Source organism: Lepidochelys kempii, chromosome 12, assembly GCF_965140265.1.
Source record: "Lepidochelys kempii isolate rLepKem1 chromosome 12, rLepKem1.hap2, whole genome shotgun sequence".
In the NCBI taxonomy this organism is placed as follows: Eukaryota; Metazoa; Chordata; order Testudines; family Cheloniidae; genus Lepidochelys; species Lepidochelys kempii.
The window spans coordinates 3,746,643-3,766,163 of NC_133267.1; the positions used below are offsets into that span (position 1 = coordinate 3,746,643).

Below are 19,521 nucleotides of genomic sequence, written 5' to 3' on the forward strand. Positions count from 1 at the left end.
GTCACGCCTTGCCCCAGCCTTCCGGTTGCTACAATGTGCACATTTCTGGGGGACATGGGTCTCCCTCAAACAACAGACACCCTGTGCGTGGGCGTTGGAGATAGGCATTGCCTCATGGCAAGATTCACATTTTTAAAATCCAGGCAAGCCGGGCATCATGTCCGCTAAAGTTTCCCAATTGGAAAACGAGTGAAAATTCTCTCTCTCTATTTATATATATACACATACACACAAAAAGAAACAGAAAAATTTTGAATAACTGACTAGTTAAGAGTCTATGTACTAACTAGCTAAGAACTATACAACTACAATCTAAAACAAATTTATTTCTAGAAAGAGAAAAATGAAGAGGCAGCAGTGCCACTGAGCTCTGTCTGCAGCTGAGAACGTAGAGAAGGAACTGAAAGGGTTGGGTCGTGTGCGCGCTACATGAGGTGCCAACGTCACCACGAGACTACTGCGCATGCACGACCCAACCGAGCACTGTTACCTAAAATCTCTGATCTGCGGCACAAGGACTCACTGACACCCACAGGGACACAACTTGAAGAAGAATTTTAGTTTGTACTGACTTCACAAGTGCTTTTTATGTTGCCTGTCGTAAAACTAAGCAAATCTCTAGATGAGTTGCTGTATCCCTGAAAAACCTCTGCGTACCCCTGGTTGAGAACTACTGGTTTACATTAAGCGCATCCTGGAGAGAGGAAAGAGGGGCTGGGGGACGAGAAGCCTAGTACTTCACATGGTCTATAAATACAGCATCCAGGGTGAAAGGGCCCACCCCAGTATATCAGTGAGATGGGAAAGAGAGAGCCAACTGAACATGGGGGAAGGTGCAGAAGGGGGGGAAAATGAGCATCATGGAAAACAGGGAAAAGAGAGGTGAGTGGAATTCATCTAATGAATGGCCATGAGCCTGATCCAGAGATTTCAGTCTGAAGGCTTGTCTACACAGTGTGTTTCAGGAACAGCTTTCAAAGTAGGTTACACTACACTAGCAACAAGGTACTCTTATTCCAGATGAATGTGGCATTATGCCAGAATAGCTGTTTCTGAATAACCCCCGTTGTATAGCCCTGAAACTACCCAGGAGGTTTGTCCTTAAATTGGACTGAATTACTGAAGTTATTCTTCAGTATGGCATCCCTTTCGCACCTTGTGCCTGACCCAGTTCCCTCTCAAGCAGATCTTGGGACCACTGGCACACAATTAAAGTGCCAAGCAAAGCAGCCGACACACACGTTCCTTACTGGAGCAGGGAGCTCTCACTCATGGAATCTTCACTGCATATAGTTCGCACCTGCCACTCTGCAATGCCCAAGCCTGGCTCCAGCATCTACAGCTCGTGTCACCTCAGGAAGCTCAGACTCTTGGTTTGCTCTTTCTAGCAGGACAAAGCCCTGCACTTGCACCAGTAACAGAACAAAAAACTGGAATATGCCATTGGATGCCAGTGCAAGGCTGAAGGGGCGCAGTCAGAGCAAGAGGACAGGAATGAGAGGAAACACCAGGTAATACTCCTTCAGAGCCTCTTTCCTCAGTAGCAGCTGCCCATTTTATAGGATCCTAATTCAAGGGCAGTGTCTGTTCCCATTTTTTGATCTCTTGTCTTACAACAGTGGTCCCCAAAAACTTTTCAGGGTTGCCCCACCCACCCAGGGGGAAAGGGGCCAAAGCTGTGGTCACAGCTGGGGGTGTGGCGGGGTTGGGTGGCACTGCCTCCCCACTCCCCAAGGGGGCTAGCCCGGGCCCCGCCAAACCTTCCTCTGTGCCCTCCCAGTGGGGTGCACCCCACAGTTTGGGGACCACTGTCTTACATGGTGCAGTCCCCATTACAGACACTCCCTGTGCATGAGGGGTGCAGAAATCCTGTAGTGGCCCCCAGCTGGTGGTGAGTGCTCTAACACTCCATTTGAATGGCTGCAGGGTGGGCACATGGATGGGCACACACACACGGTACTACCTGAGGTACTTGGCATAAGCAGGTAATCTTTCCAGCTTCATTATCCACTGAGAAGAGCATGGCTGCAGTCTGAGGGGAATAAGCCTTGAATAGCTTCAGAGATTCATTCAGGGCCTGTGGAGTGACACATACATATACAGAGAAATGGCAAGAGCCAGTCCATCCCAGCATACCTTCCACCTGGCCTAGGAACACACTGCACATTACAAGCTCCCACACAGGTTATTCTGCAGTCCCAGCCAGGACGGTCCCCCGTGGCCCTGAAGATAACTTGACACAAGCCATTGCCAGGCCGAGATCCTGGATCAAGACCTTCCTCATGCATTTTGCCTTGAAGCAGCGAGGAGCACCTTTGCAGCACTCAGATTCCCAGGAGTGCAGCGTAGGCTGCATGGATCCTCTAGAGTTGGAGTACTGTGCTTCTGAAGCCCACACAGACTCTACCCCCGAGCTGCGCCAGCTCCCCAGTCCATACCGAACTCTCAGCCTCATTCAGTTCCCTGTCTTTGGTCACTTGAGGCCTCATAAATCTGCAGCTCTTCAGCCACAAAACCAGTGAAACCATGGTTTGCAAGTGGGTATAAGCGAGGAGAGGGGAGAGCTGCTCAGAACAAAGTGAGGAAATGACCACCTTCTTAGCATGCATACAGCTTGGGGTGGGTGATGGGGAACCTGCACAGGGAGACTGAGACCCTCTGTTGTGGCCTGCAAGACCTGAAAAGTGATAAAAAGTGATACCTAGAGTACTCAAGGAGCTGACTGAGGAGATGTCTGAGCCATTACTGGTTATCTTTGAAAAGTCATGGAAGATGGGATAGATTCCAGAGGACTGAAAAGGGCAAATATAGCGCCACACTAAAAAATGGTGACTAAGGAAAACCCGGGGAATTACAGACCAATCAGCTTAACTTCAGTACTCGGAAAGATAATGGAACAAATAACTAAGCAATCATTTTATAAACACCGAGCAGATAATAAGGTGGTAAGTAACAGCATGGATTTGTCAAGAACAAAATCGTGTCAAACCAAGCTAACAGCTTTCTTTGACATGGTAACAGGCCTTGTGAATAGAGGGAAGCGTAAATGTGGTATATCTAAGTAAGGCTTTTGATACTGTCTCACAAACTAGGGAAATATAACCTGGATGGAGCTACTATAAAGGTGGGTGAATAACTGGTTGGAAAACCATTCCCAGAGAATAGTTGTCGGTGGTTCAAGTCAAGCTGGAAGGGCATACCAAATGCGGTTCCACAGGGATCAGTTCTTGGTCCAGTTCTGTTCAATATCTTCATCAATGATTTAGATAATGGCAGAAAGAGCACACTTATAAAATTTGTGGATGATACCAAGCTGGGAGGGGTTGTAAGTGCTTTGGAGGATAGGATTAAAATTCAAAATGATCTGCATAAACTGGAGAAATGGCCTGAAATAAACTGGATGAAATTCAAGGACAAATGCAAAGTACTCTACTTAGGAAGGAACAATCAGTTGCACACGTACAAAATGGGAAATGACTGCCTAGGAAGAAGTACTGCGGAAAGGGATCTGGAGGTCATAGTGGACCACAAGCTAAATATGAGCTAACAGTGTAACACTGTTGGAAAAAAAGCAAACATTCTGGGATATATCAGCAGGGGTGTTGTAAGCAAAACACAAGAAGTAATTCTTCTGCTCTACTCTGTGTTGATTAGGCCTCAGCTGGAGTACTGTGTCCAGTTCTGGGCACCACATTTCAGGAAAGATGTGGTCAAACTGGAGAAAGTCCAGAGAATAGCGACAAAAATGATTAAAGGTCTAGAAACTAGCTATGAGGGAAGATTGAAAAAATTGAGTTTGTTTAGTCTGAGAAAAGAAGAAAGAGGGGACAGAGACTTGGTAGTATAACTCACATGACTGGAGTACTGTCATGGATGGATATAAACTGTTCAGGAAGGACAGGCAGGGCAGAAAAGGTGGGGGAGTTGCACTGTATGTAAGAGAGCAGTATGACTGCTCAGAGCTCCGGTATGAAACTGCAGAAAAACCTGAGAGTCTCTGGATTAAGTTTAGAAGTGTGAGCAACAAGGGTGATGTCGTGGTGGGAGTCTGCTACAGACCACCGGACCAGGGGGATGAGGTGGACAGGGCTTTCTTCCGGCAACTAACGGAAGTTACTAGATCGCAGGCCCTGGTTCTCATGGGAGACTTCAATCACCAATATCTGCTGGGAGAGCAATACAGCAGTGCACAGACAATCCAGGACGTTTTTGGAAAGTGTAGGGGACAATTTCCTGGTGCAAGTGCTGGAGGAACCAAAGAGGGGCAGAGCTCTTCTTGACCTGCTGCTCACAAACAGGGAAGAATTAGTAGGGGAAGCAAAAGTGGATGGGAACCTGGGAGGCAGTGACCATGAGATGGTCGAGTTCAGGATCCTGACAAAAGGAAGAAAGGAGAGCAGCAGAATACGGACCCTGGACTTCAGAAAAGCAGACTTTGACAATCTCAGGGAACTGATGGGCAGGATCCTCTGGGAGAATAACATGAGGGGGAAAGGAGTCCAGGAGAGCTGGCTGTATTTTAAAGAATCCTTATTGAGGTTACAGAGACAAACCGTCCCGATGTGTAGAAAGAACAGTAAATATGGCAGGCGACCAGCTTGGCTTAACAGTGAAATCCTTGCTGATCTTAAACACAAAAAAGAAGCTTACAAGAAGTGGAAGATTGCACAGATGACCAGGGAAGAGTATAAAAATATTGCTCAGGCATGCAGGAGTGAAATCAGGAAGGCCAAATCACACTTGGAGTTGCAGCTAGCAAGAGATGTTAAGAGTAACCAGAAGGATTTCTTCAGGTATGTTAGCAACAAGAAGAAAGTCAAGGAAAGTGTGGGCCCCTTACTGAATGAGAGAGGCAACCTAGTGACAGAGGATGTGGAAAAAGCTAATGTACTCAATGCTTTTTTTGCCTCTGTCTTCACGAACAAGGTCAGCTCCTAGACTGCTGCACTGGGCAGCACAGCATGGGAAGGAGGTGACCAGCCCTCTGTGGAGAAGGAAGTGGTTCAGGACTATTTAGAAAAGCTGGATGAGCACAAGTCCATGGGGCCGGATGTGCTGCATCCGAGAGTGCTAAATGAGTTGACAGATGTGATTGCAGAGTTATTGGCCATTATCTTTGAAAACTCATGACGATCGGGGGAGGTTCCGGATGACTGAAAGAAGGCTAATGTAGTGCCCATCTTTAAAAAAGGGAAGGAGGATCCTGGGAACTACAGGCCAGTCAGCCTCACCTCAGTCCCTGGAAAAATCATGGAGCAGGTCCTCAAGGAATCAATTCTGAAGCACTTAGAGGAGAGGAAAGTGATCAGGAACAGTCAACATGGATTCATGCCTGACTAATCTAATTGCCTTCTATGACAAGATAACTGGCTCATGAGGGGGGAACAGTGGACGTGTTGTTCCTTGACTTTAGCAAAGCTTTCGACACCGTCTCCCACAGTATTCTTGCCAGCAAGTTAAAGAAGTATGGGCTGGATGAATGGCCTATAAGGTGGATAGAAAGCGGCTAGATTGTCGGGCTCAACGGGTAATGATCAATGGCTCCATGTCTAGTTGGCAGCCGGTGTCAAGTGGAGTGCCCCAGGGGTCGGTCCTTGGGCCGGTTTTGTTCAATATCTTCATTAATGATCTGGAGGATGGTGTGGATTGCACCCTGAGCAAGTTTGCAGATGACACTAAACTGGGAGGAGAGGTAGCTACGCTGGAGGGTAGGGATAGGATACAGAGGGACCTAGACAAATTAGAGGATTGGGCCAAAAGAAATCTGATGAGGTTCAACAAGGACAAGTGCAGAGTCCTGCACTTAGGATGGAAGAATCCAATGCACCACTACAGACTAGGGACCGAATGGCTTCACAGCAGTTCTGCAGAAAAGGACCTAGGGATTACAGTGGACGAGAAGCAGGATAGGAGTTAACAGTGTGCCACTGTTGCCACGAAGGCCAATGGCATTTTGGGCTGTATAAGTAGGGGCATTGCCAGCAGATCAAGGGATGTGATCGTTCCCCTCTATTCGACACTGGTGAGGCCTCATCTGAAGTATTGTGTCCAGTTTTGGGCCCCACACTACAGGAAAGATGTGGAAAAATTGGAAAACATCCAGCGGAGGGCAACAAAAATGATTAGGGGACTGGAACACATGTCTTATGAGGAGAGGCTGAGGAAACTGGGCTTGTTTAGTCTGCGGAAGAGAAGAATGGGGGTGGAGGGGTTTGTGAGCTGCTTTCAGCTACCTGAAAGGGGGTTCCAAAGAGGGTGGATCTAGACTGTTCTCAGTGGTAGCAGATGACAGAACAAGGAGTAATGGTCTCAAGTTGCAGTGGGGCAGGTTTAGGTTGGATATTAGGAAAACCTTTTTCACTGGGAGGGTGGTGAAGCACTGGAAAGCGTTACCTAGGGAGGTGGTGGAATCTCCTTCCTTTGAAGTTTTTAAGATCAGGCTTGACAAAGCCCTGGCTGGGATGATTTAGTTGGGGATTGGTCCTGCTTTGAGCAGGGGGTTGGACTAGATGACCTGAGGTCCCTTCCAACCCTGATATTTTATGTACTTGAAAACTGTTATCATAGAATCATAGAAGGTTGTTACAAAGAATAGGGAGAAAAATTGTTCTCCTTAACCTCTGAGGATAGGACAAGGAACAACGAGCTTCAATTGCAGCAAGGGTGGTTTAGGTTGGACATTAGTAAAAAACTTCCTGTCAAGGTGGCTAAGCACTGAAATAAATTGCCTAGGGAGGTTGTGGAATCTCCATCATTGGAGATTTTTAAGAGCAGGTTAGAGAAATACCTGTCAGGAAAGGTCTAGATAATACTTAGTCCTGCCATGAGAGCAGGTAACTGGACTAGATGACCTCTCGAGGTCCCTTCCATTCCTATGATTCTATTAGTCAGCAGAAGTGGGCTGCATGGAGGGTGGGAGCAGAGAGGCTGCATGGACTGGCAAGAAATAAGTCCCTGAGCACCAGGCACCAAGTCTTTCCAAAGGAGATGGAGCTCCCTCACTCAGAGAAAGATCTGGTGTACTTACAGAACTCCCAGAACAGGCTGTGTGTGTGGATAAGCTGATGCACACGACTCCAACTGTACTGTTAGATGCTGCCAGCCCAGGAGGCACTGTCAGGATGTGATGGCTGTAATCCCACTGTGTGCGCCATCCCCCAGCGGGCACCGCCAGCATATTACTACACAAGGGACATGCCACCAGCACAATGGAGAAAGGCTCCTGGACTCTGGTGATGGAACACAGCAAGGGAGATGCAACATCTGTTTAGATCGCAGTAATGGCCCCAAAAAAGAATTCTAGATCCAGAACAATGTTCTCCTTCTGCACAGAAGCCAACAGGCCTGCAGATACTGTGGAGACAAGGGCTGTGTAAGTGGGTGTCTGGAATTGTGACAGATAGGGCAATTTCCAGCAATATCTTTGAAAGCCTTATTATATTAACTCGATGTATTATTGTGGACCAGATTGTATGGCTCTCTAGATCGGTGGGGAGGCCTGGGAGCTCCAAGAACTATATTGAAAATGTACCAAACAATGGACTCTGGGGACAAGAAGTCTTCAGTAGATTTCCTGCAGACTCCCAATGCGAGGTTATTACAATTTCCTCCATCTCCAGTTATGCAAAATCCCAGCCTTTGGAAGCCAGGATCTAAGGCATGGGTCATTGTCTAAGGCAGGGTCACCTGCTGATCACCCAGAGACTGGAGATCAGCCATTTCTTTATATAGCTCAGGCCTCTGAACTGCCAGCCTGGGTCTGGTTTGAGTCAGAGACAGTTATGAACTTGTCACTACAGGGAAAACCCATTTGTGGGTTCTGAAGGACTAACACCTACCAGAGCCTGAGGCTGGAGTTGGGGTGACCTCTGATGAGCTTTTTAGCATGCCTGTGGGTTCTTTTAAAAAAAAAAAAAAAAAAAAAAAGATTTCTCTGTAATGCTCTCTTAAAAATAAAGGCACTTGCTCAGAAAGGGCTGCCTGATAACTTATAACTGCAGGCAATGCACTGGGCATATCCTCTGCAGAGAAGGCAAAGTGCATACACTGGCCTTGTAGGCAGTCTGGTTTGCTGGAGATATCACAGTGCAGGCAGGGAGGAGAGCAGCCTTAAAGGTCCCCTCGTCAGGAGGGAGTACAATGCAGGTCTCTGCTCAGGAGAGGTGAGGGCTGGGAGATGGAAGTCTAGAGTGAGTGGCCTCCAGGGACCAGAAGGGGGGAAAAGAGGTGCAGTTGCCCTGAAACTGACAGGAGGGATGGCTAGAACGAGATCAGCTGGGAGGCTGTCCATGGAGAAGTTTAATAGGGGCATTCAAAGTGGATGGCTGCAGCCTCATTTACCATGACTGTCCATTTACAACTGGTGCTTGGCAGTGGTAGAGCTCAACCAGCACAGCCAAACAAGCACTGCAAAGACGAAAGAATGGATTCAACTCGTGGCTACTGGAGGTGGAGGGGGATGGGAAACAAGCTTGTCCCTGCTTGTAACAAAACCAGCTGGACAGGCTACAGAATCCAAGAAATCAGAGCTGGAGAATGACACACCACTCTTCCCAAGGCAGGGACTAGGTGGAGCCTAGGACAAGCGCAAGGGGCCAGCACAGGACACACTGCACTCACCTGGCTAGCTTTCAGCGTCCCATGTGACAGAGCTTCCGCCTCTTCTCTGCAAATCTTCCTGGTCAGAATGTTTCTAGCCTGTATTTCCCTCTTATTCTAGCTACCTCCTTGGGCTACCCTTACTTGGGTCACTTAGGAAAGTCATTGAGAGATTTTTGAAGGGATCCCCATCCTCAGCCAGTGTCTGGAAGCTGGGATGTGGAAGGAGAGGAGAGCTAGGACGACAAATAACAGAGATCCTCACTGTTCTGTTTATGTTTAGGGTGGGCTTAGTTAAATCAGAAGGAGGGGTGCAGAGACCCAGCACATGAGCAGCAGCACACACCACTCCCCACCCTAGTCTGTGCCCCCGGATGGAGGCTCTCAAACAGGCTGTGTAATGAGTACACTGTGGAACTGTGTCTGCCCAGAGCAGAGATTCAGAGGCTAGGTTCCAAGCTCCCCAGCCATGTGTATGGAGGGGGCCTGGACAGGCTGTTCTGCCTTGGTAGCTGGATTACCTTTGCTGAAGCTCCACTCTCCAATTCCAGGACCACCAGTGGCTGGTTAGGATGACTGTCAATGAGCTGCTTGGTCTTCTCCAGTACCTGCGAGAACAAGCAGACAGTCAGACTGTAAATTGGTGCGTGTCGCCGGGACACGGGAGGTCCATTAGTGTAAGGGAAAGATTTCAAACCTCTGCCAACTGGAACTCCCCATCTCCCCTTCCTTGATCATTCTGCCCCAGTCCTGCACGGACCCAAACACTGGGCCAGCCAGGACAGCAATATAACCCTTGAGTGTGTACAGCGGAAGATCTGTGTATGTGACCCAAGAGAAGATTGTGCTGTACAGCCTCCCAAATACAGTCATCAGTTACCACATGGAGTCAGAAGCAATAAGTACCAGTCCCTTCAGCTGCAACCCATAAATATCCCACATCAGGCCCTGGGCTGGCCCTGAAGCATTTTCCAGGCGCTAACATGGCTCACCCACCTTTCTGGCCAGCAGAAGGGGCGGCTGAGTTTCAGAGGGGCAGACCATTTGTCCAACAGCACCCTTGGTGGTCAGCTGAAAACATTTATTACTGCTACAGAGGACTGTCCAACCTCACTCCCCCCAGGTAGCTGCGGAGGTGGGGGAAAGAAAGAGGAGATTGCGAAGGGGAAAACAGAGACCATGACTAGAAAAGGTGGGTGTCAGCTAGACCGCTGCATTTAGGCAGCACAGGCCCCTTCCTCAGGGAGCATATATTTATTTGGGTTGGGAGCAGGAAGCAGAGCCCACACGCATGTCCACAGGACCCCCCATCCCACCAGTGTTATCCAGCTGGGCTAGTGGCTCACTCGTTTCTGGATGTCTGTTTTGCTTGTGCGGTCTAGGTCATCCATAACTTTCTTCAGTGCTCTAAGCGCCTCTCTCAGCTCATCCTTCCGCCACTGTGGGATAACTGCGGTAGCCAGTGTCTGGAAGCAGAAGAGGGGGGTTCAGGCTCTAGGCCTACCATAACAGGAGGCTGAGGTTTCTGTGCTCCCCACCCTAATGAACTGATGAAAAAGCCACTCAAGCAGAGCACCCAGCACGAAACTTCCTTCCCAGCGTCACACATGAGACAGAGAACAAGGTGGCAGTTGCTCAATCTGCACTGCACGGTCCACCTAGAATACTTCTGTGGCCTCCATCACCATAGTGTCCGAGTGCCTCCCAACCTCTAACGGATTTAGCCCCTCAACACCCAGGTGAGGCAGGACAGGGCTATTACTGCTATTGGAATAATGGGGACTGAGGCACAGAGAGATCCAGGGACTTGCCCAAGGCCACACGAGACCTTGGCAGAGCAGGGAATTGAACCCAGGTTCCCCAATCAGCACTTTAGGCACTGGACACAGGTCCCATGCGCCCTTGGTTCTACGACAGCTAAGTGACTTGCTTTTTTTTAAGAACCCAGGCTAAGGCATCTCACTCTTCTCTGCTCCTGCCAGTCTGATGCAATGCTCCCAGAGTGGCTGGGGTGCCCACCCTACCTCACTGAGGTCTGCAATCTCCTTCTGCACATCCTTGTTGGGAGCGGTCTGGACCTTCACTTTGGCATCCAACGCAGAGAGTGATTTCATGAGGCTGTCTGCATTTCGTAGTGCCTGAGAGAGCAGAATTCAGGTCTTAGCTTCATATGAGGGCTACCGAGCGCTGGGCTGTCCAACACCATGTGACAAAGGACAGAAATACTACAACCCACGAGAGATGTTCCCACAGGGAGCTACAATAAAGATATCTCAGCAGCAGAGTTCAAGGCAGTGCTTGTCTATTAGCCAATCTCATGCCCAGAACCTGCCACTCCCCTCCTAGTACTGGCCTATGTCAGATGCTTCAGAGAAAGCCATTACACCCCACATAGATGCACCTCACTGACCCTGGAGGAAAAATGCCCTCTTGACACCAGCATGGGACCAGTTTACACCCCACAGCATGAGGACTGGAACTCTTGTGATGTTTAGTCTTTGTTCACATAATTAATTGCGGCTGACAATACAGTGGTTGTCCCAAGAGCTCTCTCTCCACAGCTCTGCTCCAGGGCCGTGTTCTTTGTGCCATTTGCTCAGTAAGTGCAGAGAACACTTACAGATCTATCGTACCAAGAGTTGAACTACTTCCCTGGGAAAGCATTGTCCCATAAGACACCAGCCCAAGAATGGAAGTACAGCTGCTACAAATATAGCAGGAAGCATTTCTCCTCCATTTCTCTCACCCCTGTCACCATCCTTTGCCATACTTCCTCCCACCAACATGGCTTGGCATGGCCTGGCAGGAAATCAGACACTGTAATCACTCTTCATAGTCTCCCGCTACACTGCCAGTCTGACAGACAGCTGGAGGGTGTGCAATAGTGTTACATGGAAGGCTCCCCAGGAGGCCTGGCCAGGGAACCTCCTGCACAGTTCTCCTAGATCTGCAAGGGAATCGCTCACTTCACCCATCGGACCTGCAGCTCTGAAGCTAAAGTTAGAAGCTGTAAATGCTGCAGGGACCTGGGGTCAAGTGCTCAGTGGTATCACCCCAGTGGAGTCAGTGGTGCAAGAACCATTTAAACCCAGTGGAGGATCTGGCTCTTAATCTTTAATACAGATTAAAATCTCTTGTCCACAATGGGGTTGCCACACGCACATGCTCCAGGGGGCTACTCACAGGACTTGGATTTCAAAATGATCCCCCTTCTCTCTCAACTTACCTTCAGTGCTTCAGCACCAGTGATCGCAACTATCCTCCGGATGCCTTTAGCAATCGCTTCTTCAGAGGTAATCACAAAAGGGCCAGCATGGCTTGAGTTCTGCAGGTGTCTTTGGAAAGAACAGACATGGGCCCCCAAGATGAGATGGCTAAAAATCCTATCACTACCCTCCTCCCACTCCATCCTCCTTCTGTTCAGATACTCACGTCCCTCCACAGAACTCGACAGAAGTGATGGAGCCAGCGGCGCTGGAGGGATCGGCCAGCATGTTCTCCACAGGGATGCCAATGGAGACGACACGCACAGGATCAGGGTATGTCTCATCAAACACAGCCCGCAAGCCCTGGATAGCTTTGGCTGCTGCCAGAGGGCAATCCTTGGCATACACAGTCTGGGGAGGGCAAAACAAGGGGGATCAGATGGGCACTGCCAGCACAGACGGAAATGCAGATACAGGTTAACCGCTGTAACCAAAGCATCAGAACTTTTTATCTCACTTTCAACAAGCAAGAGTTGTATTTGTCTCTGGGTGAGCAGCCTCAACTCTCACACCTTCTCCTCTGAGACATACACCTGTTCTGTGCTAACCACTGCTTAGAGAGTTAGATTCATAGCCTGACAGATTTCAGCATCCAAATTAGCCTATGGCTAATGGCTCATCAAGGTGCTGAGTGGGTAGCATGAAGGACACAGCTGGATTTGTAGGGGACTGTGTCCACACTAGTGATTGGAGGCGGGGGGCTCCCAGTTTCTCTGGCCCTGGTGCAGCTTCCATGCTGACACCAGTGTGCTTTTCCAAACCTGGAGAACAGTAATCATGAGTACTCTACTGGCCATCCCACCAAAGCAGGGGTGGGAAAACTATGGCCCAGGGGCCGCATCCGACCCTCCAGAGGTTTTAATCTGGCCCTCGAACTCCCACCGAGGAGCGGGGTCTGGGGCTTGCCCTGCTCCAGCCAAGGAGCAGGGTCGGGGACTTGCCCCGCTCTGTACAGCTCCTGGAAGCAGGAGCATGTCCTCCCTCTGGCTCCTACATATAGGGGCAGCCAGGGGTCTCTGCACACTGCCCCACCCCAGGCGCCGCCCCCGCAGCTCCCATTGGCCGGGAACCGCAGCCAATGGGAGCTGCAGGGGTGGCGCCTATGGATGGGGAAGCGCGCAGACCTGCCTGGCCGCGCCTCCATGTAGGAGCTGGATGAGGGACATACTTGAAGTAAGCGCTGCCTGGAGCCTGCACCCCAACCCTCTCCTGCGTGCCAACCCCCTCCCCCAACCCTGATCCCCCTCCTACCCTCTGAACCCCTTGGTCCCAGCCCAGAGCACCCTCCTGCACCCCCAAACCTTCATCCCCAGCCCCACCCCAGAGTCTGCACCCCCAGCTGGAGCCCGCACCCCAACCCCCAATTTTGTGAGCATTCATGGCCTGCCATACAATTTCCATACCACGATGTGGCCCTCGGGCCAAAAAGTTTGCCCACCCCTGCACCAAAGAGATGTCATGTACACTGACAACAGGTGCAGCGAATACAGAACAGCCAGTTTATATTCTGGGAAATATTGATGAGGCTCACAGAATTCAGTTTAAACCTGTATTTTCCAGTGAATATGGGCCCACATCTTACCAGGAAATCTGAGTTTACACAGAAGAGGCCAACAAAGTACAGCTCCATACCAGTGACTGTGGTTCTTTGAGATGCTGTACTCAGGGTGGATCTCACTCAATAGCAGTGCTATGAGAAAGAATCCGCTCTGAAACATGAGGTGCAGGTACCCCTAGGATGGGATGCACACTGACACACTTGAGGAACTCCGCACGCTCTCAGCTTTGCAGTATCATTGCATCCCCCTCAGGACTGCGCCACATTACAGATCAACGCTGGCCACCTCCAGACCCAATCTAACACAAAGGGCATGCAGCTAGAAGATAGAGAGCCAGCTCCCACAGCAGAATATATTCAGGACATGTCTGAGATGAAACCTCTACCCATGAAACATCAGCAGAGCCACGCAGGGTGATCTGCTGCTGCTGTGAGGAGATAAGGGGGATCCTTGATCTGCTCTGGTCAGCCAGTTCCACACTTGCTCACACTGCACTGCTGATAATCAAGAGGGTGGGACGATAAGGACCTGGTCTGCCTAGGCAGCATGCGTCCTTCTGCCTGCCCCTCTCAACATCAGCTCTGCATTTTTTCTGCAAATGAATGCCCTGATGGTCCACTTGGCCCAGGTTTAGGAGGTGGAGAAGGTGTGCATGTGTCGCATCACCACCACCACAGGGGAGCGAGGCAGAGGGTTAACTCAATGAGAGCACGTTGGCAAGCTGAGCCTGCGGCTCCCACCATCAGAGTCCTCCAGCAAGCACCCTCTCCCCAGGACCCAGAGCTGGCACCCCTGCTCAGGCGCACCTTGGCTTCCTTTATCATTTGGTTGGCAATCTCTTCTGTTTTCTTGATCTCCTGGGTGGACATGGCCCCCCTGGCAGTGAAGTCAAATCGCAGCCTGTCTGGGGCAACCAAGGACCCTCTCTGGTCAGCATCCCCCAGCACCAAGCGCAGGGCAAAGTTGAGGATGTGGGTGGCAGTGTGGTTGCTCATGATGGGTCTCCGCCTTGGCTGCAGGGAGCAGAGGAAAAGTAATTATTAAAGGGCTCTGTGTTGGAGGAGCTGCCACGTGCCTCCTCCTTACACACCGTTGGCCTAGCCCAGTGAGACCTCACTATTCATGGGACAGAGAAGCAGGAGGTTACAGCGACAAATCAGTTCTGCTTCAGGAGAAATCTAGGTCAATGCAGGATGGAGAGACCAAAAGCAGCTTCTGTCCTCTGGGGCAAGCACCAAGGAAAATAGTTAGTCTCAATCCAGCTCCCAGGACCCCTGTCATAGAGACCATCTCCCCAACTGCTGGTTGGCAGTGTTTGGCAAGAGGCAGTGGATGCTGGACTGCCCTCAGGAGCGGGTGAGGAACAATGGCCAGGGCCAGTGAGGGGGAAGTACACAGGGAGCAGCAGGCTGCCTGTGTACAGGAGAGAAGAAGATTTTACACGACAGGGTTCAACCAAGTATTTTCTACCTACACTGAAGTCACCCGAAAGAAAAATTTCTTCAAAAAAGAACTAGATAAGTTCATGGAGGACAGGTCCATCAATGGCTATTAGCCAGAATGGGCAGGGATGGTGTCCCTAGCCTCTGTTTGCCAGAAGCTGGGAATGGGCGATGCGAGATGGATCACTTGATGATGACCTGTTCTGTTCATTCCCTCTGGTGCACCTGGCATTGGTCACTGTCGGAAGACAGGATACTGGGCTAGATGGACCTTTGGTCTGACCTAGTATGGCCGTTCTTATGTTTTTATGTAATTGAAACCTTGTAGAGACCAGGGCAGCTGGACAATCCCTTCCAAGCCAGGATTCCACTAGTGCCCCAGTTTAACCCACATCGCATTAACCCTTTAGGGGAGAACACAAATTCCAACTGCCAGCTCCTGGGGGACTCGTGGCTCAACCCTAGCTCTGCTAAATGACATCTGCAAGTCCATGACTGTGATCCAAAGCTCTCTGGGAGGCAGGAGTTCTCAGTCACACAGCATGGGACCATTGCACACTGGGCAGAGAAAGACCCAGATCTACTGGGATGCCCTGGTGGGAGCAGGCAGCGGCCTCAGAATGGTGGAAGAAAAGGAGACAGCAATCTCTCACGGGAAAGAGAGATGGCGTCACCCACCGTAGCATGGGGGGAGGGATAGTTCAGTGGTTTGAGCTTTGGCCTGCTAAACCCAGGGTTGTGAGTTCAATCCTTGAGGGGGCCATTTGGGATCTGGGGCAAAAATTGGGGATTCGTCCTGCTTTGAGCAGGGGGTTGGACTAGATGACCTCCCGAGGTCCCTTCCAACCATGGTATTCTATGATTACTCTGACTCACCTCATCAATATACAGACGGACTTGGTCTCCTACTTTCAGGCTCCCGTAGACCATTCCTATGTGAAGCACATAGCCCCCCCGGATCTGCACGTTCTTCACTGTGAACTCCGTTTTCTGTACCAGATGGAGGAGAGCACAGACACCAGGGGAGTTGTTGTTATTCCACCCAGCATCCTGGATGGCAACTAAAAAGTCCCCAGAACAGTAAGTCCCAGGAACACAGGCCTCTCTGGTAGCACGAGTGGGTCAGCCAACTTTCTCTGGGGACTGACAGTTGCAGTGGGAGCGGGGGACAAACAGTGAACTAGAAAATTAAATTAAGACCAAGGAGGAATGGTGGCTCTGGGGAGTGCAGTGTAGAGCTCAGTTAAATCACTCAACAGGTCAGGATCACGGACAAAGAGCCAAAGAGGGGGCCTGCAGAATGCTTGGCTCCAGTCAGGGCCACGGTAGTTATTTGGCCTCCATCACATGTGAGCACTCGATCATCTGTACCATTTACCTGCACACACCCCTGGGAGGTAGGTCAGGGCTGTTCTCCCCATTGTCATCAACAGGATGAAATTCAATAGTGCAAACTACTTCACTTTGGCAGGAAAAAAAAAAAAAAAGCGAATGGGGACACCTGGCCAGGCAGTCATACTGCTGGAAAGCCTCGGGGGGGCGGGGGTTCTAGTGGATCACAAATTGAATCTGAATCAGCAACATGATGCACTTGCAAAAAAAAAAAAAAAAAAGGCAAATATCATTCTGGGGTGTATTAGCAAGAGTGTGGTATGTAAAACGTGGGAAATAGTTCTCCTGTACTCAGCTCTGGTGAGGCCCCAGCTGGAGTACTGTTCCCATTCTGGGCACCATGCTTTAAGAAAGACGTGGACAAATTGAAGAGAGTCCAGAGGGGAGCAACAAAAGTGATCAAAGGTTTAGAAAGCCTGACCTATGAGAAAAGGTTAAAGGAACTGGGCCAAAAGGAAAGCTGGGGGCAGGAGAGGGGAGGGGGGGACTTGATAACAGTCTTCAAGTTATGTTAAAGGCTGGTACAAAGAGAATGGTGATCAATTGTGGTCCATCTTCCCTGGAAGCAGGACAAGTAGTACAGGGCTTAATCTGCAGCAAGGGAGACGTAGGTTCGATACAGTAACTCCCCACTTAACGTTGTCCCAGTTAACGTTGTTATGTTACGGATCAATTAGGGAACATGCTCGTTTAAAGTTGCGCAATGCTCCCTTATAATGTTGTTTGGCAGCTGCCTCCTTTATCCACTGCTTGCAGGAAGGACCAGCCCATTGGAACTAGCTGCGGGGGGCTTGGAACCAGGGTGGGCCGGCAGCCCGCCGCTCCCTTAAGTTCCCTGTGCGGCAGCCGCTCAGCAGGCTATCAGTTGCCAGCAGTTCAGCTGTCCCTCCCCCCACTGCCCTGTGCTGCTCCTGCCCTCTGCCTTGGAGCTGCTCTGGGAGCCTCCTGCTAGCTGTGGGGGCGGGGGTGTGTGTGTGCTGATGTCAGGGTGTCTCCCTCCTCCTGTACCCCATCTCCACAGAGCGGGGGGGGGGGAGAGGGGGTGCGTGCGACAAGTAAGTGGAGGGAGTGGTGCACTCCAGTGGGATAGCGTGGGTTCATCATCACGTTCAGTGTCCACAGGGAATGTTTGCAGCCACTGCCATGCGTCTATTCTGTCTCCTCCCTCCACACATTAACAACGTGTTAACCCTTGAGGGCTCAGCCAAGTGCTAGTTCGTCATTTAGCAGCAAGGCATCCCCTGGGAAATATCCCACCCTCTGACTCCACCTCCTCAACCAAGCTTCACAATCATTGGCGAAAAAAATTTCCCTGGAACCTAATTCCCCCATTTACATTCATTCTTATGGGGAAATTGGATTCGCTTAACATTGTTTTGCTTAAAGTAGCATTTTTTAGGAACGTAACTACAATGTTAAGCGAGGAGTTACTGTATTAGGAAAAACAACAAGGAGTTCTTGTGGCACCTTAGAGACTAACAAATTTATTTGGGCATAAGCTTTCGTGGGGTAAAACCCACTTCGTCAGATGCAGGGAGTGGAAAATACAGCAGGCAGGTATAAATACACAGCACATGAAAAGATGGGAGTTGCCTTACAAAGCGGGGGGTCAGTGCTAGTATTAGGAAAAACTTTCTAACTCTAAGGGTGGCTAAGCTCTGGAACAGGTGTCTAAGGTTGGTGGTGGAATCCCCATCACTGGGGGTTTTGAGGAACAGGTTGGACAAAACGCCTGCCAGGGCAGGTCTATGTTTAATGGTCCTGCCTCAGCACAGGGGGTGGGATCAGATGACCTCTTGAGGTCCCTTCCAGTTTGACATTTCTAGGCTTCTATGATTGTACAGATGGGGAACTCATGGCCTAAGTGACTTGTTTGTGGTCAAGCAAGGAATTGAAACTGGGTCTCCCAGAGCCTAGGCCAAAACACTATTCACTGCACCACTCTTCCTCTTCCTTCCTGTCCCAGCCCCACTGTCTTTTCACCCCTTTTCCCCAAGAATGGCACTCAGGGGATGGTTCTGTTTGTATGTCAGCACACAGGCGCCTGGTCCACTTACATCCTCACTGCTGTCATCGTCCTTGACCAGGTAGCCCTCGTCGTAGATCTGCCCGCCCTGCTCGGCGTAGAAGCAGCTCTTGTCCAGCACTATGCCACACTCCTGGCCCGTGGACACTTCCTCCACAAACCTCTTCTCTCTGCGGATTGCTTGCACAGTGGCTGTTGGGCTCTCAAATTCTGTCGCCAGTGGGAGAGGCAAGGTCAGTGAGACAACAATCCCAGCCATTTACACATAGCCATAGACATACAGGCCCAGCAGCCACCTCTGGAGTGCTCGAGCAGTTGCTTAACAGTTTAAGACAAGAAGTGAAGAAAGAACAGTGTCAATGGAACCTGCAGGGGGACCTTTAGCCTGGGTGGGGAAATCACGGAGCTAGTCAGCTCTTTGGGGCAGGGGCTGCCTTTTGTTGTGTCCATACAGCATGGAGCACAATGAGGCCCCGATCCATGACCAGGGCTCCAAATAAATCAGAATACTCAGGGAGCAGGCCAAGGGCTCAGTAATGGACCAAGATATCGGGAAATCCAGGGAAAAGGAATTTCCAGGGATGCCCAGATACAAAGCTGAAAAGGAACCACTAGAGGGTCCCACTTGTCAGGCAGGGAGTGAATGAGCAGGACAGTTCCTAGAGCAGCCAGACAAATCGGTTCCCTTTAAAAGTTTTCCCTGGCTCCAAATGGTCAGTAACTTCAGCCAGGCAGTGGATTTGCCCCTCTGATTTGCACTATCCTCCACCTACCTTTGTTGGCAGCTGTCAGCCCCTGTCATGGTTCTCTCCCCTCCCTCATCCCTAAAGGTTGCCAGACGATCACCAGGCAGGGGAAAGGGGTGAGATTCAGGAAGACACAAAGGCCCCCTCGCTCAGCTATGCTGCGAGGTGCAGCAGAGTCCGCAGACTAGCCTCCAGGCCTGACCCCATGCAAGACCCACGAAGCGAGGCTAGGGGCAGGGGAACCATTTGGAGGACACTTTATCACATACCATAGGCACCACTAGGATCCGACGTGTAGTTGTACTTAGGCGAGTCATCGGTTACCTCCAGTCCCCGAGTGCGGAGCTCTTCAATAGCATAGATGTCCAGCATGATGCGGTCTTCCGCACCGTCTCCCTTGCCCTGAGACTTCAGCTGAGAATGGCAACAGATGGAAGTGTTAGGGGCAGGGAGAGGATCCCTTAATACTGCCATAGGGATCCAATCCTTGTG

The 19,521-nt window shown here is 50.4% G+C and overlaps 1 protein-coding gene across 2 annotated transcripts in view; it reads right to left on the minus strand.

Annotated features, from left to right (window-relative positions):
* Positions 1–19,521, minus strand: part of AARS1 (alanyl-tRNA synthetase 1) — a 49,544-nt gene that overhangs the window by 6,825 nt on the left and 23,198 nt on the right. For both annotated transcript variants that reach the window (XM_073307194.1, XM_073307193.1), the window contains exons 11-20: positions 19,299–19,443; positions 18,315–18,493; positions 15,742–15,855; positions 14,230–14,436; positions 12,031–12,215; positions 11,825–11,933; positions 10,623–10,736; positions 9,945–10,064; positions 9,120–9,206; positions 1,964–2,077 (exon numbers count right to left, since the gene is read on the minus strand). In XM_073307194.1, coding sequence (XP_073163295.1) covers positions 1,964–2,077; positions 9,120–9,206; positions 9,945–10,064; positions 10,623–10,736; positions 11,825–11,933; positions 12,031–12,215; positions 14,230–14,436; positions 15,742–15,855; positions 18,315–18,493; positions 19,299–19,443 — 1,374 coding nt within the window. The remainder of the gene's footprint in view (positions 1–1,963; positions 2,078–9,119; positions 9,207–9,944; positions 10,065–10,622; positions 10,737–11,824; positions 11,934–12,030; positions 12,216–14,229; positions 14,437–15,741; positions 15,856–18,314; positions 18,494–19,298; positions 19,444–19,521) is intronic.